The sequence below is a fragment of the Pseudophryne corroboree genome, chromosome 11, assembly GCF_028390025.1.
Source record: "Pseudophryne corroboree isolate aPseCor3 chromosome 11, aPseCor3.hap2, whole genome shotgun sequence".
NCBI lineage: Eukaryota > Metazoa > Chordata > Amphibia > Anura > Myobatrachidae > Pseudophryne > Pseudophryne corroboree.
In genome coordinates, this window is record NC_086454.1 from 173,825,763 (window position 1) to 173,853,592 (window position 27,830).

The window sequence follows — 27,830 nt, forward strand, 5'->3', positions numbered from 1 at the left end:
TTATACGATAAAGCCGCCAATTCTGACACTCTCCTGGCTGAAGCCAGGGCCAGTAGCATGGTTACTTTCCATGTAAGATATTTCAAATCCACCGATTTGAGTGGCTCAAACCAATGGGATTTGAGAAAATCCAAAACTACATTAAGGTCCCACAGAGCCACTGGGGGCACAACCGGGGGCTGTATATGTAGTACTCCTTTTACAAAAGTCTGGACTTCAGGAACTGAAACCAATTCTTTCTGGAAGAAAATTGACAGGGCCGAAATTTGAACCTTAATGGACCCCAATTTGAGGCCCATAGACAATCCTGTTTGCAGGAAATGTAGGAATCGACCCAATTGAAATTCCTCCATGGGGGCCTTCCTGGCCTCACACCACGCAACATATTTTCTCCAAATGCGGTGATAATGTTGTGCAGTCACCTCCTTCCTGGCTTTTACCAGTGTAGGAATGACCTCTTCCGGAATGCCTTTTTCCTTTAGAATTCGGCGTTCAACCGCCATGCCGTCAAACGCAGCCGTGGTAAGTCTTGGAATAGACACGGTCCCTGCTGAAGCAGGTCCCGTCTTAGAGGTAGAGGCCACGGATCTTCCGTGAGCATCTCCTGAAGTTCCGGGTACCAAGTTCTTCTTGGCCAATCCGGAGCCACGAGTATCGTTCTTACTCCCCTTTGCCGTATAATTCTCAGTACTTTTGGTATGAGAGGCAGAGGAGGAAACACATACACTGACTGGAACACCCACGGTGTTACCAGAGCGTCCACAGCTATTGCCTGAGGGTCTCTTGACCTGGCGCAATACCTGTCCAGTTTTTTGTTGAGGCGAGACGCCATCATGTCCACCTTTGGTTTTTCCCAACGGTTCACAATCATGTGGAAAACTTCTGGATGAAGTCCCCACTCTCCCGGGTGTAGATCGTGTCTGCTGAGGAAGTCTGCTTCCCAGTTGTCCACTCCCGGAATGAACACTGCTGACAGTGCTATCACATGATCTTCCGCCCAGCGAAGAATCCTTGCAGCTTCTGCCATTGCTCTCCTGCTTCTTGTGCCGCCCTGTCTGTTTACGTGGGCGACTGCCGTGATGTTGTCCGACTGGATCAACACCGGCTGACCCTGAAGCAGGGGTTTTGCCAGGCTTAGAGCATTGTAAATCGCTCTTAGCTCCAATATATTTATGTGAAGAGACATCTCCAGGCTTGACCATACTCCCTGGAAGTTTCTTCCCTGTGTGACCGCTCCCCAGCCTCTCAGACTGGCATCCGTGGTCACCAGGACCCAGTCCTGTATGCCGAATCTGCGGCCCTCTAACAGATGAGCACTTTGCAACCACCACAGAAGAGACACTCTTGTCCGTGGCGATAAGGTTATCCGCTGATGCATCTGCAGATGTGATCCGGACCATTTGTCCAGCAGATCCCACTGAAAAGTTCTTGCGTGGAATCTGCCGAATGGAATCGCTTCGTAAGAAGCCACCATCTTTCCCAGGACTCTTGTGCATTGATGCACAGACACTTTTCCTGGTTTTAGGAGGTTCCTGACAAGTTCGGATAACTCCCTGGCTTTCTCCTCCGGAAGAAACACCTTTTTCTGAACCGTGTCCAGAATCATTCCCAGGAACAGCAGACGTGTCGTCGGGGTCAATTGAGATTTTGGAAAATTCAGAATCCACCCGTGCTGTTGCAGCACTACTTGGGTTAGTGCTACTACGTCCCCCAGCTGTTCCCTGGACCTTGCCCTTATCAGGAGATCGTCCAAGTAAGGGATAATTAATACGCCTTTTCTTCGCAGAAGAAACATCATTTCGGCCATTACCTTGGTAAAGACCCGAGGTGCCGTGGACAATCCAAACGGCAGCGTCTGAAACTGATAATGACAGTTTTGCACCACGAACCTGAGGTACCCTTGATGTGAAGGGCAAATTGGGACATGCAGGTAAGCATCCTTGATGTCCAGGGACACCATAAAGTCCCCTTCTTCCAGATTCGCTATCACTGCTCTGAGTGACTCCATCTTGAACTTGAATTTTTGTATGTACAGGTTCAAAGATTTCAGATTTAGAATAGGTCTTACCGAGCCGTCCGGCTTTGGTACCACAATTAGTGTGGAATAATACCCCTTTCCCTGTTGTAGGAGGGGTACCTTGACTATCACCTGCTGAGAATACAGCTTGTGAATGGCTTCCAATACCGTCGCCCTGTCTGAGGGAGACGTTGGCAGAGCAGACTTTAGGAACCGGCGAGGGGGAGACTTCTCGAATTCTAACCTGTAACCCTGAGATACTATCTGCAGGATCCAGGGGTCCACCTGTGAGTGAGCCCACTGTGCACTGAAATTCTTGAGTCGACCCCCCACCGCCCCTGAGTCCGCTTGTAAAGCCCCAACGTCATGCTGAGGGCTTTGCAGAAGCCGGGGGGGGCTTCTGCTCCTGGGAAGAAGCTGCTTGGTGCACTCTCTTACCCTTTCCTTTGCCTCGGGGCAAATATGACTGTCCTTTCGCCCGCTTGTTCCTATAGGAACGAAAGGACTGCGGCTGAAAAGACTGTCTTTTTCTGTTGGGAGGGGATTCCATATGCCGTTTGGAATCCGCATCACCTGACCATTGTCGCGTCCATAAACTTCTTCTGGCAGATATGGACATCGCACTTACTCTCGATGCCAGAGTGCAAATATCCCTCTGAGCATCTCGCATATAAAGAAAAGCATCCTTTAATTGCTCTAAAGTCAATAAAATACTGTCCCTATCTAGGGTATCAATATTTTCAGTCAGGGAATCCGACCAAACCACCCCAGCACTGCACATCCATGCAGAGGCGATGGCTGGTCGCAGTATAACACCAGTATGAGTGTATATACTTTTCAGGGTAGTTTCCAGCCTCCTATCCGCTGGATCCTTGAGGGCGGCCGTTTCAGGAGACGGTAACGCCACTTGTTTAGATAAGCGTGTGAGCGCCTTATCCACCCTAGGGGGTGTTTCCCAGCGCGCCCTAACCTCTGGCGGGAAAGGATATAATGCCAATAACTTCTTTGAAATTAGCAGTTTTCTATCGGGGTTAACCCACGCTCCATCACACACTTCATTCAATTCGTCTGATTCAGGAAAAACTACAGGTAGTTTTTTCAGACCCCACATAATACCCCTTTTTGTGGTACATGCAGTATCAGAGATATGCAAAGCCTCCTTCATTGCCGTGATCATATAACGTGTGGCCCTACTGGAAAATACGTTTGTTTCTTCACCGTCGACACTAGATTCGGTGTCCGTGTCTGGGTCTGTGTCGACCGACTGAGGTAAAGGGCGTTTTACAGCCCCTGACGGTGTCTGAGACGCCTGTACAGGTACTAACTGGTTTGCCGGCCGTCTCATGTCGTCAACTGATTTTTGTAATGTGCTGACATTATCACGTAATTCCATAAACAAAGCCATCCATTCCGGTGTCGACTCCCTAGGGGGTGACATCACCATTACCGGCAATTGCTCCGCCTCCACACCAACATCGTCCTCATACATGTCGACACACACGTACCGACACACAGCAGACACACAGGGAATGCTCTTATCGAAGACAGGACCCCACTAGCCCTTTGGGGAGACAAAGGGAGAGTTTGCCAGCACACACCCAAGCGCTATAAATATATAGCAACAACCCTATAGAAGTGTTGTCTCCCTTATAGCAGCTTAATATATATCAAAAAACGCCAAAAAAGTGCCCCCCCCTCTCTGTTTTACCCTGTTTCTGTAGTGCAGTGCAGGGGAGAGTCCTGGGAGCCTTCCTCGCAGCGGAGCTGAGCAGGAAAATGGCGCTGTGTGCTGAGGAGATAGGCCCCGCCCCCTATTTCGGCGGGCTCTTCTCCGGAGTTTGTGAGACCTGGCAGGGGTTAAATACATCCATATAGCCCCAGGGGCTATATGTGATGTATTTTTTAGCCAGAACAAGGTATTCTCATTGCTGCCCAGGGCGCCCCCTGCAGCGCCCTGCACCCTCCGTGACCGTTGGTGTGAAGTGTGACACAACAATGGCGCACAGCTGCAGTGCTGTGCGCTACCTCATGAAGACTGAAAAGTCTTCTGCCGCCGGTTTCTGGACCTCTTCACTTTTCGGCATCTGCAAGGGGGTCGGCAGCGCGGCTCCGGGACTGGACTCCATGGCTGGGCCTGTGTTCGATCCCTCTGGAGCTAATGGTGTCCAGTAGCCTAAGAAGCCAATCCATCCTGCACGCAGGTGAGTTCACTTCTTCTCCCCTAAGTCCCTCGTTGCAGTGAGCCTGTTGCCAGCAGGACTCACTGTAAAATAAAAAACCTAAAAACTTTTTCTAAGCAGCTCTTTAGGAGAGCCACCTAGATTGCACCCTGCTCGGACGGGCACAAAAACCTAACTGAGGCTTGGAGGAGGGTCATAGGGGGAGGAGCCAGTGCACACCACCTGATCCTAAAGCTTTATTTTTGTGCCCTGTCTCCTGCGGAGCCGCTAATCCCCATGGTCCTGACGGAGTCCCCAGCATCCACTAGGACGTCAGAGAAAATGTGTTACCATAAGATCCCCTGAACTTACCACAAACCAGGTAAAACTGCTCTGGGTGGGCGTCCAGTGCCCCCTATGGATTCAAAGAAAAGGATTTACCTGGTAAGTACCAAAATCCTATTTTCTTTTTCATCCACTAGGGGTCCCTGGAGTACTCTTGGGACGTACCAAAGCTTCCCCCGTGGGCGGGAGAGCTGTTTGGCACCTGTAACACTAGGCGGCCAAAGCTAGATGCTGATGCCGCAAACGTATCAAACTTGTAAAAGCGCACAAACGTGTGCACTGATGACCATGTAGCCGCACTGCAAAGCTGCGTCGTAGAAGCCCCACGACCAGCTGCCCATGAAGTTCACACAGAACGTGTGGAATGAGCTGTTACTGATGTAGGCGGCTGTAACCTAGCATGAAGGTAAGCCTGACATATGGTCATTTTAATCCATCTGGATAAGGTCTGCTTAGAAGCTGGCCAACCCATCTTGGCAGCACCATGGAGAACAAATAACGTATCCGTCTTACGAACTGTAGACGTTCGGGATACATAAACGCGTAATGCGCGTACCACATCCAAGGTTCCAGCCTTTCCTGTCAACACGGGAACTACTATTGGTTGATTGATGTGAAAAGATGACACTACCTTTGGTAAGAAAGCGGGATTCGTCCGAAGTTCCGCTCTGTCATCATGAAACACCAAATACGGTGGCTTGCATGACAAGGCACCCAAATCTGAAACACGCCTTGCCGAAGCTAAGGCTTGTAGAAAAATTGTTTTCCAAGTGAGAAACTTAATATCCACTTGTTGTAAGGGTTCAAAATATGAAGACTGTAAGAAATCTAAAACCAGATTCAAGTCCCATGGCGCTGTAGGTGGAATGAATGGATGCTGTACTCTGAGGACACCTTGCAGAAAAGTGTGTACCGACGGCAATAGAGCCAATCGTCTTTGAAAGTAAATTGACAACGCAGATACCTGCACCTTTAGTGTAGATAAACGCATTCCTCCTTCTAACCCCGTCTGTAGAAATAACAAAAGACGGGATAACTTGAAAGATGATGTCGGAAACTTCCGATCTTCACACCAAGCTATATAGGCACGCCAAATTCTGTAATAATGAGCTGCTGTAGCCGGCTTCCTAGCTCCTAACATGGTTGGTATAACAGATTCTGGAATGCCCTCTCTTCTTAAGAGGGCGGTCTCAACAGCCACCCCATCAAACGCAGCCGCGCTAAATCGGGGTAAAGGAACGGACCCTGTTGTAACAGGTCCGTACGTAGTGGGAGCGGCCAAGGATCGTCTGCGAGTAGTCCGCGGAGATCCGAGAACCAAGCTCTCCGAGGCCAATGAGGCGCCACTAGTATGACTGTGACGGACTCTCTTTTGATCCGTTTTAGCAATAGAGGGAGCAGCGGAAACGGTGGAAACAGATACACGAGGCTGAACAGCCACGCGATGGTGAGAGCATCCACCGCCCCTGCCTTTGGATCTCGCGTTCTGAACACATACTGGGGCGTTTGGTGATTGTGGCGAGATGCCATCAGGTCCACCTGAGGATACCCCCACCTCTGGACCAACATGTGAAACACTTCTGGATTTAATGCCCATTCTCCTGGATGAAAATCCCGACGGCTGAGATAATCCGCCTCCCAGTTGTCCACTCCCGGAATGAACACTGCCGACAATATCACTTGGTGATGCTCGGCCCAATTGAGGATTCGAGCTACTTCCCGCATTGCCATGCGACTTCTCGTTCCTCCTTGTTTGTTGATGTATGCGACCGCCGTCGCATTGTCTGACTGCACCTGAACAGTCGGAGACCGAAGCATGTGCACTGCTTGTCGTAGCGCATTGTAAATTGCCCGGAGTTCCAGGACATTTATAGACAGCAATCTTTCGTGATCTGCCCAGAGACCCTGGAGCTGACAATTTTGAACTACAGCTCCCCAACCTCTGAGACTCGCGTCCGTCGTTAGAATTAACCAATTCCAGGCGCCGAACCGTTTCCCTGCGGTTAGATTGTGTACTTTGAGCCACCAGAGTAGAGACACTCTGGCCCGTGGCGACAACCTCACCCTGTGGTGAATATGCAGATGTGCGAGCACATCCAGTTGAAAAGGACGTGAGTGAAATCTCCCGAACTGAAGCGCTTCGAAAGCCGCCACCATTGTGCCTAAGAGGCGAATGCACAAATGTACCAAGACTGTGCGTGGCTTGAGCACTAATTGTACCAGATGACGAATGACCTGTACTTTCTGTTCTGGTAGGTAAATTCTTTGATTTACCGTATCGAGAATCATACCTAGGAATTGAAGTCTTTGAGACGGAATCAGATGTGATTTCTTGAAGTTGACAATCCAACCGTGCTGAACCAGTACATTGTACGTTAGCAACGCATGTTGGAGGAGCATCTGTTGAGACGGAGCTTTGATGAGCAAATCGTCCAAGTACGGAACCATTATCACTCCCAGGGATCTGAGATGAGCTATCATCACAGACATCACCTTGGTGAATACCCGAGGTGCTGACGAGAGGCCAAACGGTAGAGCCTGAAACTGGTAATGGTTCTGCCGTATTGCAAACCGCAAGAACCTCTAATGAGGTGGCCAAATCGGAATGTGTAAGTACGTATCCTTGAGATCCAGTGCAATCATGAATTCCTGTGGCTCTAAACCTGCAATTACTGACAGCAGAGATTCCATCTTGAATCTGTAGTAAGTGACGTACTGATTGAGACCCTTTAAGTTCAATATTGGCCTGACCGAGCCATCCGGCTTTGGTACCACAAACAGACTGGAATAATAACCCTGACCTTGTTGGTGTACAGGGACCGGAATCAAAACTGCTGCATCCAGCAGAGACTGAATGGCAATTTGCAGAACCGCCTTCTTGTCGTCCGACACAGGCAGTCCTGTCTTGAAAAACCGCATTGGCGGGAGACAGTCAAACTTTATTTTGTAACCTTTTAACACTAAATTGCAGATCCACCCATCTGTGGACGTCTGGAGCCACGCCAACTGGAACGTCTGAAGGCGTGCTACCACAATTGGAGATCCAAGATGGGCTGGGAGCCCGTCATGCCACTGGCTTGTCGGTGACCTTAGCGTCCCGACGACTGGTGTTGGTTTGTTGGAAACCACGTCCTCGACCTCGTCTACCAGGCGTGGCTGTTCCTCTGCCACGCCCGCGAAAGGACTGAGGTCTAAAGGATTTGAACGCAGGTCCAGAGTATCCCCGTCTAGGTACTGTTGGAGGCAATGGTAAGAAAACAGATTTTCCTCCCGTGGCTTCAAAAATCCATTTGTCCAATTCAGGACCAAACAACTTCTCTCCACCATAAGGTAACGCTTCTATACCTCTTTTGACCTTCGCTTCCGCTTGCCAAGAACGCAGCCAGTGTGCTCGTCGTGCTGTAACTAGCGACGATGAAAGGCGAGAAGTGTGCTGACAGACGTCAGTAGAAGCTGTACATAGATAATCAGCAGCTTCCCAGATTTGATCAGCGAGAAGTATAAGGTGATCGTCACGTAGGGCAGACTTGAGTTCTGATATCCATACCATTAGCGCCTTAGTTACCCAAATGCCAACCAACCCAGGTCTAAGCAACACGCCTGCTGCTATATACATGGACTTTAGCATAGCTTCTATTTTACGGTCCGAAGGGTCTTTAAGCGTAGTAGCAGTTGGTACTGGTATGGTTAATTTCTTTGTAAGTTTAGACACAGACACACTTCTCCCCCCCTTGTGTGTGCTTCCCCCCCCCCCCCCCCCCCCGTGCTCCGTGTACCGCTGTCTATTACACGGAGCCGAGGCTTGCTTGAGGTAGAGGGAGCCGGGGAGCGGCAGCGGGAGCGCGCTGCATGGAGCCGTGGAGCGGCGGCTATGCACGGTGAATGCGGCCGGCGCGGCTCTGTGGGCGGCGGGAGACAGCACATAGCGGCGGTGAGCGGCAGTGTCCTGGAAGCAGTGGCGGGCGGCTCACATAGCGGCGGGTGGCGCTTCACAGTACCGTGTCCCCACACAGCGGGGCGGCAGCGTGAGCTGACCGCCCCATCCCCACATACCTGGACGCCTGTGGTGAGGGGCTATAACGGGGCTTCATCTGTAAGCTCCGTCCAGCCTTTCCTGCAGGTAGCCCTGCACGTGGCTGTGAGGGAGCTCTTTTAGAGAGGACCGACACGCCACAGCTGCTTGTAGCAGCTTCCACTATCCCGGACCCACGCCTATTGGAAGGGGGGAAGGGATGTGGAAAATGTTTGTAAAAAGAAAAAATCCAAAATAAAAAATAAAAATATTCAAAAGTAGTGTGGATAGCTCCACACAAATCCTTGTTGCTACTAGGAGCACAGAAAAAAAACACTGAGGTACTCTGGGATATGGAGGGGAGGAGAGTTTTAAATGTAATTATTCAGTGCCTTGTTCCTGTGGAAGCCGTCCATATCCCAAGAGTACTCCAGTGACCCCTAGTGGATGAAAAAGAAATACCTTTAACAACGGTAAATTCTTACCATAATGTATATTTCTCCGGCAGGGTCCACAGGATAACAATGGGATTTCCCAAAGCAATTTAGTGGTGGGGACGCTCCTGATTGGACAGGAGAACCTTACGCCCGAATTCAGCGTCATGAGAGGCAAAAGTATCCAATGTCTAATGAATGTGTTAATGGAAGACCATGTGGCTGCCTTACATATCTGTTCTGCTGAAGCACCATGTTTTGCTACCCAAGAAGGACCTACCTTACGAGTAGAGGGAGCAGAGACATTAGCCGAAACAGGGAGATCAGCTCGAGAATATGCTTCTGAAATAGTAATTCGAAGCCATCTTGCCAGCGTCTGTTTAGTAGCAGGCCATCCTCTTGTGAAATCCGTAGAGAACGGAGAGAATCTGTCTTTCTGATGTCACTGATACGATCCACATAGATCCTTAATGCCCGGACTACGTCCAGCGACGCATCGCCCGCAAAAAGTCACGATACCTGAAAAGCCGGGACTACAATTTCTTCATTAAGGTGGAATTTAGACACCACCTTTGGAAGATACCCAGACCTAGTTCTGAGAACTGCTTTATCTGGATAAAAAAAAAATCAGAAATGGGGAACAACATGACAGCGCTCCTAAATCTGATACTCTTCCAGCTGATGCCATAGTCAGTAGAAAGAGTACTTTTGCTGTCAACCATTTAAGATCCACCTTGTTAAGTGGTTCAAATGGGGCAACTTGAAGGGCTTTCAGGACTAAACATAAGTCCCACGGTACTGTAGGTGGAACAAAGGGAGGTTGAATGCGTAGCATTCCCTGGAAAAAAAAAGTACACACATGCTGTATATTGGCAAATTTCTTTTGGAACCATACAGTCAATGCCGATACCTGCACTCAAGCAAGCCACCTTCAAATCCTTATCCATTCCTGCCTGAAGGAATGCGAGGACCCTGGAAACTCTAAACGATTTCGGGTCCATACCTCCTTCACTGCACCAATGAATATAGGCCTGCCATATTCAGTGATAAATACGAGCTGAGGAGGGTTTCCTTGCTCTGAGCATTGTTTGAATTACTTGTTTAGAGAATCCGCTTGACTTTAGGATAGAGGTTTCAAGAGCCACGCCGTCAAAGACAGTCGATCCAGTTGTCTGTGATAACAGGACCCTGCATCAGTAGATCTGGACGTTGAGGAAGCAGAAGTCGAGCGTCCGTCGACATTCTCTGCAGATCTGTGTACCAATGCCTTCTGGGCCAAGCTGGAGCTATTAGAATCACGGCCCCCTTTGCTTGCTTTATTTTTCTCACCACCCTGTGTAACGGGGTGATCGGAGCAAACAGATAAGCCAGCTAAAAGTCTTATTTCACCGAGAAGGCGTCCACAAAGATCGCTCCGGGATCCTTTGTTCTTGACCCGTATACGGGCACTTTGTTGTTCAGACAGGATGCCATGAGATCTATCTCTGGCAACCCCCATTTGTCTACTAGAGTCTGAAAGACCTCTGGGTGTAGGGCCCATTCTCTTGCTTGAATGGTGTGTCGACTGAGAAAGTCCGCTTCCCAATTTAGGACTCCCGGAACGAACACTGCGGACAAGGCTGGAAGATGGAGTTATGCCCACTTTAGTATGTGACTTACATCCTTCATTGCTTTTTGGCTGCGAGTTCCTCCCTGATGGTTGAGGTACGCTACTGCCGTCGCATTGTTTAAGCGGCTCTGGACTGTTTTTTCTTGAAGAATGTCCTTTTTGCCTGAATCAGTGCCATGTATATGGCCCGAAGTTGTAACAGGTTTATCGGCAGACAACTTTCTTCTCTGGTCCATTGTCCCTGGAACCATAATTTTCCGGACACTGCTCCCCAGCCCTGAAGACTGGCATCTATTGTCAGGATTTCCCAATCTGATATCCAAAAGGGACTCCCTTTGTCTAGATGGGATGTCTGTAGCCACCAGGCTAATGACTTCCTTACCTTTACTGGAAGTACCATCGTCTGTTTCTTTATGGTCTGATGTACTCCATTCCATCTGGCTAGAATCAGACGCTGCAGAGGCCTCGAGTGGAATTGTGCATACTCCACTATGTCGAATGTTTACACCATCAACCCCATCACTCGCATAGCTGCGTGAATGGATATCCTCTGACTGTGTAACAAGTCCTGAATCTTTGACTGTACCTTGGATATCTTGTTCAGAGGTAAGAATACTCTCTGCAGACCTGAATCCAGTACAGCCCCCAAGTGAGTCATCCGTTGTGACGGCACCAGAGATGATTTTGCCCAATTTATGAGCCACCTGTGCCTCTGCAGACACGTTATTGTCTGTTGTAGATGTCACAGGAGCAATTCCTGTGATTGTGCCAGGATTAAAAGGTCGTCGAGGTATGGAAAAATTCTTATCCCCTGCTTGCGGAGATAAGCTGCCATAACCACCATAATCTTGGTAAATACTCTGGGGGCTGTGGCTTACCCAAAAGGTTGGGCCTGAAACTGGAAATGCTGGAGGATAGCGAATCTGAGATAACACTGATGGGACAGTGCTATAGGAACATGTAGGTAAGCATCCCGAATATCCAGGGATACCATATAATCCCCTGGCTCCATGGCCAAAGCTATGGAGCGTAACGTCTCCATGTGGAACCTTGGTACCCAAATATATTTGTTTCACATTTTGAGATTGAGAATGGGCCGAAATGACCCATTTGGCTTCTGAACCAAAAATAGGTTGGAGTAAAAACCCCGTCCCCACTGTGCAGGGGGTACTGGAATGATTACTCCTGACTGAAGCAATTTCTGTACTGCTTCTTGCAAAGCCCTGGCCTTCGTCGCTACCTGAGACGGACTGGTGCAGAAGAACCTTCGAGGAGGATGCTTCTTGAAGGGAAACACATAACCTAGAAATACCGCTTCTTGCACCCAGGCATCTGTTGTAGACTGCCGCCAGATCTGTGCAAAGTGAAGTCGGCCCCCTACCCTGGGGTCCCCCAGGAGGAGGCCCGCACCATCAGGCTGATGGCTTATCTTCTGGTTTGGAAGCTGGTCCTCTGGCAACCCAATGCTTTTTTGACTTACCAAACTTATTGTATTGGGGCTGTTTACGATCAATTTTTCCCTTTGGTTTTCCTTGAGACTGAAAGGGCCGGAAAACTGGACCCCTAGATTTGGTGTTATATGTGGAAGGAAACTTGACCTTTTTGGAGTCTGCTTCTACCTCCAGAATCTGTCAATTCCTAACCAAACAAAATATTTCCAGAAAAAGGTAAAGATTTCAAAACCTTCTTAGATACTGAATCGGCTTTCCACGTACGCAACCAAACTGCTCTGCGAGCAGCTATTGTTGAGGCTGATGCCCTAGAAGCAATAGTACCCATATCTAATGCCCCTTCTTCCAAGAATACTGCAGCCCGTTTAATATGGGCTATATAGGATTTTTGCTCTCTAGAAGCTGATGACAAATCACCTTCCAATGTATCAGCCCAGGCAGCCACTGCCTTTGCTATCCAAACTGACGCCATGGCCGGCCTTATGACTGCTCCAGACAGGGAAAATATGGTTTTTAGAAAACCATCCACTCTCCTATCCTTAACATCATTTAAAGATGTTGACGGCAAAGGCAATATAGATTTTCGCACTAATCGAATCACATGCGTATCTACTTTAGGAGCCACCTCCCTTTTTGAACAGTCCCCAGCTGGAAAAGGATAATTTGAATCCCATTTTTGGGGAATTCTATACTTTTTTTGCTGGGTGTTACCCAAGCCTCTTCCATGATTTCCGTCAGCTGGTCTGACCCTGGAAACTCAGTCTTAACTGTTTTGGGACGTTTAAACACAGGTGCCTTGGTTTTTAACACAGGCTCTGCTGAATCTTCTAAGGACAGAATGGCCTTCATTAATACAGCTATATCTACTGATCTGAGACCTTCTTCCTCCTCTTTATAGGTTAAGGTAGAGTAAACTGAGCTTTCATCTTCCGATGAATCGTCATGTGTAGCCTATGAAGGTGAAGATTTACTTAACATCGGTTTATCAGCTTGTTTCATTTGAGAAGCTGCTGGGGGAATTGATATACCGCAGGTTGGGAGCTGCATGTATGGGTACCCTATACATGGTAACAAAGCTGTAGGAATTATCCGTTCAGCTATACTGGACAAAGTCTGTGCAAGCATAGCCCAAGGTGGATCCATCTGTACCTGATGTTGTACAAGGATCTGCCTTGTGTTCTGCTGAAAAGCAAAACAATTTACACATAAGCCATCCTGAACCAGATTGTGAGAGGATAATACAGTTTTGCAAAACAAACATGCTATGAGTGTTGTTGTAAGTGCATCTTCGTCACCTTTGCCGCTCTTAGACATGATAAATAATCAGCAGTTTCACAGTGTACTACACAATTTGTGACTGTAATCACTTTACCTTCTTAAAGTGATATCAATCTGACCCTACCCATGCACCAGCATTGAGGATCAGAAGAAACAACTGACAAACATTAAAGTCAGCAATCACACTAGCAGTCAGTCACATATTATATATTAGTCATATGAGCACATCATCAATTACAAACACTTTTTAAAGTATGTAGGCGAACATTTACTGAATCCTGTATAAACAGATCTAACGTATTCATACACAATGCGAAGAAAACCACAGTAAATGTACAGAGACTCATATGCAATAGGCACTTAACTATTCGCACTTGACAAAGTAGATAGAAATGTAGTGCTGTATAGCCTGTACTCAGTAGAGTGGGATACAGGGAGACTCACCTCGCTTCCAGTGATCGATCAATACGTTAGCGAACTCTGAGTGGATCCAGACGCTACTAGTGTACACTGCCACTCCAGGAACCTATAGCGGGCACAGATGCTCAGTGAACACAGACGCACCGGTCTCATGGTAATGTTCAGTGAACACAGACGCAGTGGTCACACAGCTGCCTATGCTGCGACCGGATCTCTCGTGGTAGCGCTTAGTGAACACAGACGCAGCGGACTATGCTGCGACAGAGTCCCCTCTGGTAGCATCTGAAACGGAAGCGAGGAATCAGTTCATGGCGGGAGACTCGGCAAAAACTGGTCATGAACCGGGGGGGAGGGGCGATCAGGAGAGCGTCTGACTCCCCATCGCTGACATCAACCCTAGGTATCGCAGCTTCATGCTATTCCTGGCGCCTATAATCCCTAAGGCCTAGCGCTGGAGCACCCGTGGTGGCGGCGCGTCGGCTACTGTTTGGTAGTCCCCTCCCAAAACAGTGTGGCTGTGTCCGTATTCCATCTACTAAGCGGAACCGATGCCTTACCTTCTCTCCGTGCTCCGGCCACAGCCTGGTAACGTCTGATGGACCTATTATATCCGACACAGACGCCCGCCGAAACAGCACTGTACCCGTGGGTAAGCGTTGTTGCGACCCGGCAGAGAGTTGTTGGAGCGTCTCTTTCCAATATGCGTATAATACGCTGTTTAGAAAGATCACTCAAAAAATAGTAAGACTATAAAAATAAAATAAGAAAGCTTGGGGCAGCTAAGGAAACAGCAGCCCTCTGACCATGGTCCGGCTCCTGCCGCACCAAACAAAAAATAAGATTTTACTCACCGGTAAATCTATTTCTCGTAGTCCGTAGTGGATGCTGGGAACTCCGTAAGGACCATGGGGAATAGCGGCTCCGCAGGAGACTGGGCACAACTAAAGAAAGCTTTAGGACTACCTGGTGTGCACTGGCTCCTCCCACCATGACCCTCCTCCAGACCTCAGTTAGGATACTGTGCCCGGAAGAGCTGACACAATAAGGAAGGATTTTGAATCCCGGGTAAGACTCATACCAGCCACACCAATCACACCGTATAACTCGTGATATTATACCCAGTTAACAGTATGAAATATAACTGAGCCTCACTAACAGATGGCTCATAACAATAACCCTTTAGATAGGCAATAACTATATACAAGTATTGCAGACAGTCCGCACTTGGGACAGGCGCCCAGCATCCACTACGGACTACGAGAAATAGATTTACCGGTGAGTAAAATCTTATTTTCTCTGACGTCCTAGTGGATGCTGGGAACTCCGTAAGAAAATGGGGATTATACCAAAGCTCCCAAACGGGCGGGAGAGTGCGGATGACTCTGCAGCACCGAATGAGAGAACTCCAGGTCCTCCTCAGCCAGGGTATCAAATTTGTAGAATTTTGCAAACGTGTTTGACCCTGACCAAGTAGCAGCTCGGCAAAGTTGTAAAGCCGAGACCCCTCGGGCAGCCGCCCAAGAAGAGCCCACCTTCCTCGTGGAATGGGCTTTCACTGATTTAGGATGCGGCAGTCCAGCCGCAGAATGCGCAAGCTGAATTGTGCTACAAATCCAGCGAGCAATCGTCTGCTTCGAAGCAGGAGCACCCAGCTTGTTGGGTGCATACAGGATAAATAGCGAGTCAGTTTTCCTGACTCCAGCCGTCCTGGAAACCTTAAATTTTCAAGGCCCTGACTACGTCCAGTAACTTGGAATCCTCCAAGTCCCTAGTAGCCGCAGGCACTACGATAAGGTGGTATCAGCGTTTCACTTGAACCAACCTAGGGAGAAACTGGGGACGAGTCCTCAATACTGCCCTATCCATATGGAAAATCAGATAAGGGCTTTTACATGACAAAGCCGCCAATTCTGATACACGCCTGGCCGAAGCCAAGGTCAACAACATGACCACTTTCCACGTGAGATATTTTAAATCCACGGTTTTCAGTGGCTCAAACCAATGTGACTTTAGGAAACTCAACACCACGGTGAGATCCCAAGGTGCCACCGGAGACACAAAAAGAGGCTGAGTATGCAGCACTCCCTTAACAAAAGTGAAGCCAGTTCTTTTTGGAAGAAAATGTACAGAGACGAAATCTGGACCTTAATGGAAGCCAATTTTAGGCCCATAGTCACTCCTGACTGTAGGAAGTGCAGAAATCGACCCAGTTGAAATTCTTCTGTTGGGGCCTTCCTGGCCTCACACCAAGCAACATATTTTCACCATATGCGGTAATAATGTTGTGCGGTCACATCTTTCCTAGCCCCAATCAGCGTAGGAATGACTTCCTCCGGAATGCCTTTTTCCTTTAGGATCCGGTGTTCAACCGCCATGCCGCCAAACGCAGCCGCGGTAAGTCTTGGAACAGACAAGGCCCCTGATGCAGCAGGTCCTGTCTGAACGGCAGAGACCATGGGTCCTCTGAGATCATTTCTTGAAGTTCTGGGTACCAAGCTCTTCTTGGCCAATCCGGAACCACGAGTATAGTTCTTACTCCTCTCCTTATTATTCTCAGTACCTTAGGTATGAGAGGCAGAGGACGGAACACATACACCGACTGGTACACCCACGGTGTCACCAGAGCGTCCCCAGCTATCGCCTGTGGGTCCCTTGACCTGGCGCAATCTCTTTTTAGCTTTTTGTTGAGGCGGGACGCCATCATGTCCACCTGTGGCCTTTCCCAATGGTGTACAATCATTTGGAAGACTTCCGGATGAAGTCCCCACTCTACCGGGTGGAGGTCGTGTCTGCTGAGAAAATCTGCTTCCCAGTTGTCCACTCCGGGAATGAACACTGCTGACAGTGCTAACACATGATTTTCCGCCCATCGGAGAATACTTGTGGCTTCTGCCATCGCCATCCTGCTTCTTGTGCCGCCCTGTTGGTTTACATGGGCGACCGCCGTGATGTTGTCTGACTGAATCAGTACCGGCTGGTTTTGAAGCAGGGGTCTTGCTTGACTTAGGGCATTGTAAATGGCCCTCAGTTCCAGAATGTTTATGTGTAGGGAAATCTCCTGATTCGACCATAGTCCCTGGAAGTTTTTTCCCTGTGTGACTGCCCCCCAGCCTCGAAGGCTGGCATCCGTGGTCATCAGAACCCAGTCCTGTATGCCGAATTGCGGCCCTCTCGAAGATGAGCACCCTGCAGTCACCACGGCAGAGATACCCTGGTCCTTGGACAGGGTTATCAGCCGATGCATCTGAAGATGCGATCCGGACCACTTGTCCAACAGGGTCCCACTGAAAAGCTCTTGCATGGAACCTGCCGAATGGCATTGCTTCGTAGAAAGCTACCATTTTTCCCAGGACTCGCGTGCAGTGATGCACCGACACCTGTTTTGGTTTCAGGAGGCCTCTGACTAGAGATGACAGCTCCTCGGCATTCTCCTCCGGGAGAAACCCTTTTTTCTGGTCTGTGTCCAGAACCATCCCCAGGAACAGTAGACGTGTCGTAGGAACCAGCTGTGCTGTTGTAGCACTTCCCGAGATAGTGCTACCCCGACCAATAACTGCTCCTTGGACCTCGCCTTTATCAGGAGATCGTCCAAGTACGGGATAATTAAAAACTCCCTTATTTTGAAGGAGTATCATCATTTCGGCCATTACCTTGGTAAATACTCTCGGTGCCGTGGACAGACCGAACGGCAACGTCTGGAATTGGTAACGACAAACCTGTACCACAAAACTGAGGTACTCCTGGTGAGGATGGTAAATGGGGACATACAGGTAAGCATCCTTGATGTCCAGAGATACCATGTAATCTCCCTCGTCCAGGCTTGCAATAACCGCCCTGAGCGATTTCATTTTTAACTTGAACCTTCGTATATAAGTGTTCAAGGATTTCAATTTTAGAATGGGTTTCACCGAACCGTCTGGTTTCGGTACCACAACATTGTGGAATAGTAACCCCGGCCTTGTTGACGGAGGGGTACCTTGATTTTCACCTGCTGGAAGTACAGCTTGCTGATTTGAGGTAACGGCGAGAGGGAGTCGCCTCGAACTCCAGCTTGTATCACTGTGATACTACATGCAGAACCCAGGGATCCACCTGTGAGCGAGCCCACTGGACGCTGAAGTTCTCGAGACGCGCCCCCCACCGCACCTGGCTACACCTGTGGAGCCCCCGCGTCATGCGGTGGACTCAGAGGAAGCGGGGGAAGAATTTTGATCCTGGGAACTGGCTGATTGGTGCAGCTTTTTCCCTCTTCCCTTGTCTCTGTGCAGAAAGGAAGCGCCTTTGACCCGCTTGCTTTTCTGAAGCTGAAAGGACTGTACCTGATAATATAGTGCTTTCTTAGGCTGTGAGGAAAACCTGAGGTAAAAAAGTTTTTCTTCCCAGCTGTTGCTGTGGATATGAGGTCCCAGAGACCATCCCCAAACAATTCCTCACTCTTATAAGGCAGAATCTCTATGTGCCTTTTAAAGTCAGCATCACCTGTCCATTGCCAAGTCTCTAATACCTTCCTGGCAGAATGGACATTGCATTAATTTTAGGATGCCAGCCGGCAAAATATCCCTCTGTGCATCCCTCATATATAAGACGACGTCTTTAATATGCTCTTATGTTAGTAAAATAGTATCCCTGTCTGACAGGGTCACAGACTACGCTGCAGCAGCACTATCCATGCTGAGGCAATTGCAGGTCTCAGTCTAGTACCTGAGTGTGTAAATACAGACTTCAGGATAGCCTCCTGCTTTTTATCAACAGGTACCTTCAAAGTGGCCGTATCCTAAGACGGCAGTGCCACCTTTTTTGACAACGTGTGAGCGCCTTATCCACCCTAGGGGATATCTCCCAGCGTAACCTATCCTCTGGCGGGAAAGGGTACGCCATCAGTAACTTTTTAGAAATTACCAGTTTCTTATCGGGGGAACCCACGCTTTTTCACACACTTCATTCACTCATCTGATGGGGGAACAAAACACTGCCTGCTTTTCCTCCCCAAACATAAAACCCTCTTATAGTGGTACTTGGGTTAATGTCAGAAATGTGTAAAATTTTTTATTGCCGGGATCATGCAACGGATGTTCCTAGTGGATTGTGTATATGTCTCAACCTCGTCGATACTGGAGTCAGACTCCGTGTCGACATCTGTGTCTGCCATCTGAGGTAACGGGCGTTTTTTTGAGCCCCTGATGGCCTTTGAGACGCCTGGGCAGGCGCGGGCTGAGAAGCCGGCTGTCCCACAGCTGTTACGTCATCCAGCCTTTTATGTAAGGAGTTAACACTGTCTGTTAATACCTTCCACCTATCCATCCACTCTGGTGTCGGCCCCACAGGGGCGACATCACATTTATCGGCATCTGCTCCACCTCCACATAAGCCTCCTCATCAAACATGTCGACACAGCCGTACCAACACACCGCACACACACAGGGAATGCTCTTACTGAGGACAGGACCCCACAAAGCCCTTTGGGGAGACAGAGAGAGAGTATGCCAGCACACAACAGAGCGCTATATAATGTAGGGATTAACACTATAACTGAGTGAATTTTCCCCAATAGCTGCTTGTATAAACAATATTGCGCCTAAATTTAGTGCCCCCCCTCTCTTTTTAACCCTTTGAGCCTGAAAACTACAGGGGAGAGCCTGGGGAGCTGTCTTCCAGCTGCACTGTGAAGAGAAAATGGCGCCAGTGTGCTGAGGGAGATAGCCCCGCCCCTTTTTCGGCGGACTTTTCTCCCGCTTTTTTATGGATTCTGGCAGGGGTATTTATCACATATATAGCCTCTGGGACTATATATTGTGATTATTTTGCCAGCCAAGGTCTTAATATTGCTGCTCAGTGCGCCCCCTTCCCCCAGCGCCCTGCACCCATCAGTGACCGGAGTGTGAGGTGTGCATGAGGAGCAATGGCGCACAGCTGCAGTGCTGTGCGCTACCTTGGTGAAGACTGAAGTCTTCTGCCGCCGATTTTCCGGAACACTTATTGCTTCTGGCTCTGTAAGGGGGCCGGCGGCGCGGCTCCGGGACCGAACATCAAGGCCGGTTCCTGAGGTCGATCCCTCTGGAGCTAATGGTGTCCAGTAGCCTTCGAAGCCCAAGCTACCACCAGTTAGGTAGGTTCGCTTCTTCTCCCCTTAGTCCCTCGCTGCAGTGAGTCTGTTGCCAGCAGATCTCACTGTAAAATAAAAAACCTAAATATACTTTCTTTCTAGGAGCTCAGGAGAGCCCCTAGTGTGCATCCAGCTCAGCCGGGCACAGGATTCTAACTGGGGTCTGGAGGAGGGTCATGGTGGGAGGAGCCAGTGCACACCAGGTAGTCCTAAAGCTTTCTTTAGTTGTGCCCAGTCTCCTGCGGAGCCGCTATTCCCCATGGTCCTTACGGAGTTCCCAGCATCCATTAGGACGTCAGAGAAAACTGATTTGCCTGAGCTAGTGGGCGGGTTATATGGACGGGCCCATTGCATCCTGGGAGGCCAGAAAGCTTTTGATCGTTTGGTACCAATCCGCTGTCGCTTCATCATATCCCATTGTTATCCTGTGGATAACCTGTGGACCCTGCCGGAGAAATACTGGATGTATATCACCGGATACTTGTACTAAATGTCCCTGCAGTTATGCACTTGTTCTTAACTAACACTGCCTAAACAACATGTATAATACTTGAGTATCCTGTAAATGCATAGCACTGATGAGGCAGGCGGCTTTACAGAAGAGACAGTACCCAGCAGTCCCAGAATCAGCGCAGCTCTGTGTAATGGCGCCAAAACGCTGACAGGGAGTGAGGGGGTGAGAGAGATGCAGCTCCAGGGTGGGTACGTCTGCTGTAGATGGCGCCTGGGGGAGGGGCTACAGGTCAGAGCCTTATCCACTCTGCTGGACTTCCCCACCAGGAACTGCAGGGCCTATACTAAACGGATTTTAGTAAATCCGACCTGTGTCCCTTGCCCTGGTGGATATAGTGGGGTCCCTGCCAATGGTGCGGTCCGTCTCCGGAGACTGCGCCGGATAGCGATTTCGGCGGGTCCCACTTGGGGGACCCTCTTACCTCCTCCCGATGATGCAGCCACACGATCCAGGAGAGCGGCGGCGGTATGTGTGCTTGAAGGAACCGGAGCACCTCCGCTGTAAGTAACCGGCAACCAGGGCGCGGGAGTATACAGCGCCGCTGGGGGAGGTGAGGGAGCCGCAGCACAATATGTCAGACTGACATATAGCACTTTTAAGTGCATGTGCTGCGGCCCTTGAAGTCTTTTTTTCTTCAGAAAAGCTCTCCCTGTTAGCTGCCTGCACTGCAGGCACCAACTTACAAACTGAGCTCCAGTGCCTGGAGGCGGGGATATAGAGGAGGCGGTGCAAGGCATCCTGGGAACAGTCAAAGCTTTAGCCTGTTGGTGCCTCGGATCAACATCCAAGTCTACACCCCGATGTTATTCCCTGTGGAATACCAGTGTACCCGACTGCACAAATTCTAATTTTCTGAGTTTCACCTGTATAACCATCTTGTTCTGAATGCTGGGATCCCAAATTAGGCCTAGCAATTATGTGATGTAATTAGAGGAAAGACATAGCTGGTTTGCGGCAATTGTCAATGTTTTAAGCAGGATTTGGGCAGTGCATTCCTAGAGTACATATATTTGTGGAAACACACGAGGATTAAATAGAAGCTGGTTCTAGGTTTAGAGGTTCTTACCATAGATGCTATTTTCGGCCATGCCAGTGACATTACCAAAACATCATCTGCGGATGGTATGGTCTCCAGGTTCCACTGTGTAAATGATTGAAAAGTGGATCTGACAGTCAGAGTACGATCCTGAAACCAGGAGAATGAACAGTAGAAATGTGTAAATGGCAGTGCGACAAACATCAGCATTTTACAATTAAAATAAGAATTTACTTACCGATAATTCTATTTCTCGGAGTCCGTAGTGGATGCTGGGGTTCCTGAAAGGACCATGGGGGGATAGCGGCTCCGCAGGAGACGGGGCACAAAAAGTAAAGCTTTAGGATCAGGTGGTGTGCACTGGCTCCTCCCCCTATGACCCTCCTCCAAGCCTCAGTTAGGATACTGTGCCCGGACGAGCGTACACAATAAGGAAGGATTTTGAATCCCGGGTAAGACTCATACCAGCCACACCAATCACACTGTACAACCTGTGATCTGAACCCAGTTAACAGTATGATAACAGCGGAGCCTCTGAAAAGATGGCTCACAACAATAATAACCCGATTTTTGTAACTATGTACAAGTAATGCAGATAATCCGCACTTGGGATGGGCGCCCAGCATCCACTACGGACTCCGAGAAATAGAATTATCGGTAAGTAAATTCTTATTTTCTCTATCGTCCTAGTGGATGCTGGGGTTCCTGAAAGGACCATGGGGATTATACCAAAGCTCCCAAACGGGCGGGAGAGTGCGGATGACTCTGCAGCACCGAATGAGAGAACTCCAGGTCCTCCTTAGCCAGGGTATCAAATTTGTAGGATTTTACAAACGTGTTTGCCCCTGACTAAGTAGCCGCTCGGCAAAGTTGTAAAGCCGAGACCCCTCGGGCAGCCGCCCAAGATGAGCCCACCTTCCTTGTGGAATGGGCATTTACATATTTTGGCTGTGGCAGGCCTGCCACAGAATGTGCAAGCTGAATTGTATTACACATCCAACTAGCAATAGTCTGCTTAGAAGCAAGAGCACCCAGTTTGTTGGGTGCATACAGGATAACAGCAAGTCAGTTTTCCTGACTCCAGCCGTCCTGGAACCTATATTTTCAGGGCCCTGACAACATCTAGCAACTTGGAGTCCTCCAAGTCCTTAGTAGGCGCAAGGCACCACAATAAGCTGGTTCAGGTGAAACACTGACACCACCTTAGGGAGAGAACTGGGGACGAGTCCGCAGCTCTGCCCTGTCCGAATGGACAAACAGATATGGGCTTTTTTGAGAGAAAAACCACCAATTTGACACTCGCCTGGCCCAGGCCAGGGCCAAGAGCATGGTCACTTTTCATGTGAGATGCTTCAAATCCACAGATTTGACTGGTTGTAAACCAATGTGATCTGAGGAATCCCAGAACTACGTTGAGATCCCACAGTGCCACTGGAGGCACAAAAGGGGGTTGTATATGCAATACTCCCTTGACAAACTTCTGGACTTCAGGAACTGAAGCCAATTCTTTCTGGAAGAAAATCGACAGGGCCGAAATTTGAACCTTAATGGACCCCAATTTGAGGCCCATAGACACTCCTGTTTGCAGGAAATGCAGGAATCGACCGAGTTGAAATTTCCTCGTGGGGCCTTCCTGGCCTCACACCACGCAACATATTTTCGCCCCATGTGGCGATAATGCTGTGCGGTCACCTCCTTCCTGGCTTTGACCAGGGTAGGAATGACCTCTTCCGGAATGCCTTTTTCCCTTAGGATCCGGCGTTCCACCGCCATGCCGTCAAACGCAGCTGCGGTAAATCTTGGAACAGACATGGTACTTGCTGAAGCAAGTCCCTTCTTAGCGGCAGAGGCCATAAGTCCTCTGTGAGCATCTCTTGAAGTTCCGGGTACCAAGTCCTTCTTGGCCAATCCGGAGCCATGAGTATAGTTCTTACTCCTCTACGTCTTATAATTCTCAGTACCTTAGGTATGAGAAGCAGAGGAGGGAACACATACACCGACTGGTACACCCACGGTGTTACCAGAACGTCCACAGCTATTGCCTGAGGGTCTCTTGACCTGGCGCAATACCTGTCCCGTTTTTTGTTCAGACGGGACGCCATCATGTCCACCTTTGGTATTTCCCAACGGTTCACAATCATGTGGAAAAACTTCCCGATGAAGTTTCCACTCTCCCGGGTGGAGGTCGTGCCTGCTGAGGAAGTCTGCTTCCCAGTTTCCATTCCCGGAATGAAACACTGCTGACAGTGCTATCACATGATTTTCCGCCCAGCGAAAAGTCCTTGCAGTTTTTGCCATTGCCCTCCTGCTTCTTGTGCCGCCCTGTCTGTTTACGTGGGCGACTGCCGTGATGTTTTTCCCACTGGATAAATACCGGCTGACCTTGAAGCAGAGGTCTTGCTAAGCTTAGAGCATTATAAAATTACCCTTAGCTCCAGTATATTTATGTGGAGAAAAATCTCCAGAATTGATCACACTCCCTGGAAATTTTTTCCTTGTGTGACTGCTCCCCAGCCTCTCGGGCTGGCCTCCGTGGTCACCAGCATCCAATCCTGAATGCCAAATCTGCGGCCCTCTAGAAGATGAGCACTCTGTAACCACCACAGGAGAGACACCCTTGTCCTTGGATATAGGGTTATCCGCTGATGCATCTGAAGATGCGATCCGGACCATTTGTCCAGCAGATCCCACTGAAAAGTTCTTGCGTGAAATCTGCCGAATGGAATTGCTTCGTAGGAAGCCTCTTTTCCTGGTTTTAGGAGGTTCCTGACTAGCTCGGATAACTCCCTGGCTTTCTCTTCCGGGAGAAACACCTTTTTCTGGACTGTGTCCAGAATCATCCCTAGGCACAGCAGACGTGTCGTCGGGAACAGCTGCGATTTTGGAATATTTAGAATCCACCCGTGCTGTTGTAGCAGTATCCGAGATAGTGCTACTCCGACCTCCAACTGTTCCCTGGACTTTGCCCTTATCAGGAGATCGTCCAAGTAAGGGATAATTAAGACGCCTTTTCTTTGAAGAAGAATCATCATTTCGGCCATTACCTTGGTAAAGACCCGGGGTGCCGTGGACAATCCAAACGGCAGCGTCTGAAACTGATAGTGACAGTTCTGTACCACGAACCTGAAGTACCCTTAGTGAGAAGGGCAAATTTGGGACATGGAGGTAAGCATCCCTGATGTCCCGGGACACTATATAGTCCCCTTCTTCCTGGTTCGTTATCACTGCTCTGAGTGACTCCATCTTGATTTGAACCTTTGTAAGTGTTCAAATTTTTTAGATTTAGAATAGGTCTCACCTAGCCTTCTGGCTTCAGTACCACAATATAGTGTGGAATAATACCCCTTTCCTTGTTGTAGGAGGGGTAATTTGATTATCACCTGCTGGGAATACAGCTTGTGAATTGTTTCCCATACTGCCTCCTTGTCGGAGGGAGACCTTGGTAAAGCAGACTTCAGGAGCCTGCGAGGGGGAAACGTCTCGACATTCCAATCTGTACCCCTGGGATACTACTTGTAGGATCCAGGGGTCCTGTACGGTCCCAGCGTCATGCTGAGAGCTTGGCAGAAGCGGTGGAAGGCTTCTGTTCCTGGGAATGGGCTGCCTGCTGCAGTCTTCTTCCCTTTCCTCTATCCCTGGGCAGATATGACTCTTATAGGGACGAAAGGACTGAGGCTGAAAAGACGGTGTCTTTTTCTGCAGAGATGTGACTTAGGGTAAAAACGGTGGATTTTCCAGCAGTTGCCGTGGCCACCAGGTCCGATGGACCGACCCCAAATAACTCCTCTTCCTTTATACGGCAATACACCTTTGTGCCGTTTGGAATCTGCATCACCTGACCACTGTCGTGTCCATAAACATCTTGTGGCAGATATGGACATCGCACTTACTCTTGATGCCAGAGTGCAAATATCCCTCTGTGCATCTCGTATATATAGAAATGCATCCTTTAAATGCTCTATAGTCAATAAAATACTGTCCCTGTCAAGGGTATCAATATTTTTAGTCAGGGAATCCGACCAAGCCACCCCAGCTCTGCACATCCAGGCTGAGGCGATCGCTGGTCGCAGTATAACACCAGTATGTGTGTATATACTTTTTATGATATTTTCCAGCCTCCTGTCAGCTGGCTCCTTGAGGACGGCCCTATCTATAGACGGTACCGCCACTTGTTTTGATAAGCGTGTGAGCGCCTTATCCACCCTAAGGGGTGTTTCCCAACGCGCCCTAACTTCTGGCGGGAAAGGGTATACCGCCAATAATTTTCTATCGGGGGGAACCCACGCATCATCACACACTTCCTTTAATTTATCTGATTCAGGAAAAACTACAGGTAGTTTTTTCACATCCTACATAATACCCTCTTTTGTGGTACTTGTAGTATCAGAAATATGTAACACCTCCTTCATTGCCCTTAACATGTAACGTGTGGCCCTAAAGGGAAATACGTTTGTTTCTTCACCGTCGACACTGAAATCAGTGTCCGTGTCTGTGTCTGTCGACCGACTGAGGTAAAAGGACGTTTTAACGCCCCTGACGGTGTTTGAGACGCCTGGACAGGTACTAATTTGTTTGCCAGCCGTCTCATGTCGCCAACCGACCTTGCAGCGTGTTGACATTATCACGTAATTCCATAAATAAGCCATCCATTCCGGTGTCGACTCCCTAGAGAGTGACATCACCATTACAGGCAATTTGCTCCGCCTCCTCACCAACATCGTCCTCATACATGTCGACACACACGTACCGACATATAGCACACACACACAGGGAATGCTCTGATAGAGGACAGGACCCCACTAGCCCCTTGGGGAGACAGAGGGAGAGTTTGCCAGCACACACCAAAGCGCTATATTTTACAGGGATAGCCTTATAATAAGTGCTCCCTTATAGCTGCTTTTATAAAATCACAATTTCGCCAAATTTTGCCCCCCCCTCTCTTGATTTAACCCTGTTTCTGTAGTGCAGTGCAGGGGAGAGCCTGGGAGCCTTCCTGACCAGCGGAACTGTGTGAGGAAATGGCGCTGTGTGCTGAGGAGATAGGCCCCGCCCCTTTTTCGGCGGGCTCGTCTCCCGCTCTTTAACGGATTCTGGCAGGGGTTAAATATCTCCATATAGCCCCCGGAGGCTATATGTGAGGTATTTTATGCCAAAAAATAGGTTTACATTGCTTCCCAGGGCGCCCCCCCCCAGCGCCCTGCACCCTCAGTGACTGCCGTGTGAAGTGTGCTGAGAGCAATGGCGCACAGCTGCAGTGCTGTGCGCTACCTTAAGAAGACTGAGGAGTCTTCTGCCGCCGATTCTGGACCTTCTTCTCTTTTCAGCATCTGCAAGGGGGCCGGCGGCGAGGCTCCGGTGACCATCCAGGCTGTACCTGTGATCGTCCCTCTGGAGCTAATGTCCAGTAGCCAAAGAAGCCAATCCATCCTGCACGCAGGTGAGTTCACTTCTTCTCCCCTAAGTCCCTCGATGCAGTGATCCTGTTGCCAGCAGGACTCACTGTAAAATAAAAAACCTAAGCTAAACTTTTCTAAGCAGCTCTTTAGGAGAGCCACCTAGATTGCACCCTTCTCGGCCGGGCACAAAAACCTAACTGAGGCTTGGAGGAGGGTCATAGGGGGAGGAGCCAGTGCACACCACCTGATCCTAAAGCTTTACTTTTTGTGCCCTGTCTCCTGCGGAGCCGCTATCCCCCCATGGTCCTTTCAGGAACCCCAGCATCCACTAGGACGATAGAGAAATGTATATGAAAGAACTTACAGCTACGGTATATCAAAATATAAATTATGCCAAAATGTTAAGACATTTTAGAGAAAAAGAAAAGAAAAATGAATCCCAATACAACAGTTTACACTAGAAACCATAAGTGAATATGCGATTACCTCTTCCTCAGAGCAGGGTTTATTATCTTCCCTCAAAACGACCCCCATATATCCGTCAGGAACAGAGACTTCCTGTCCTCTAAGTGTTCTACCTCTGAAGGAAACTTCTTTTCCTAGGTCATAATGGAAACTAACAGAAATTAAGTGCAATACTAATAGATGTGAGTGGTCTATGACAGGCATTCCCAGCATCAGCCCTAAGCCACACCCCTATATTTTTGCACACTGGTCCCGATTTGTATATTGGGGGGAGAGCAACAGATGCTGTTTCTTGGACACAGCGCTAAAAATAAGAATTTACTTACCGATAATTCTATTTCTCATAGTCCGTAGTGGATGCTGGGGACTCCGAAAGGACCATGGGGAATAGCGGCTCCGCAGGAGACTGGGCACAAAAGTAAAAGCTTTAAGACTACCTGGTGTGCACTGGCTCCTCCCCCTATGACCCTCCTCCAAGCCTCAGTTAGGATACTGTGCCCGGACGAGCGTACACAATAAGGAAGGATTTTGAATCCCGGGTAAGACTCATACCAGCCACACCAATCACACCGTACAACTTGTGATCTGAAC

General features: G+C 49.1%; 1 protein-coding gene across 1 annotated transcript in view; it reads right to left on the reverse strand.

Moving 5' to 3' along the window:
• RNASEH2C (ribonuclease H2 subunit C) overlaps positions 1-27,830 on the reverse strand; it is a 98,748-nt gene that overhangs the window by 42,906 nt on the left and 28,012 nt on the right. The window contains exons 3-4 of the mRNA XM_063945090.1: positions 27,261-27,373; positions 21,409-21,528 (exon numbers count right to left, since the gene is read on the reverse strand). Coding sequence (XP_063801160.1) covers positions 21,409-21,528; positions 27,261-27,373 — 233 coding nt within the window. The remainder of the gene's footprint in view (positions 1-21,408; positions 21,529-27,260; positions 27,374-27,830) is intronic.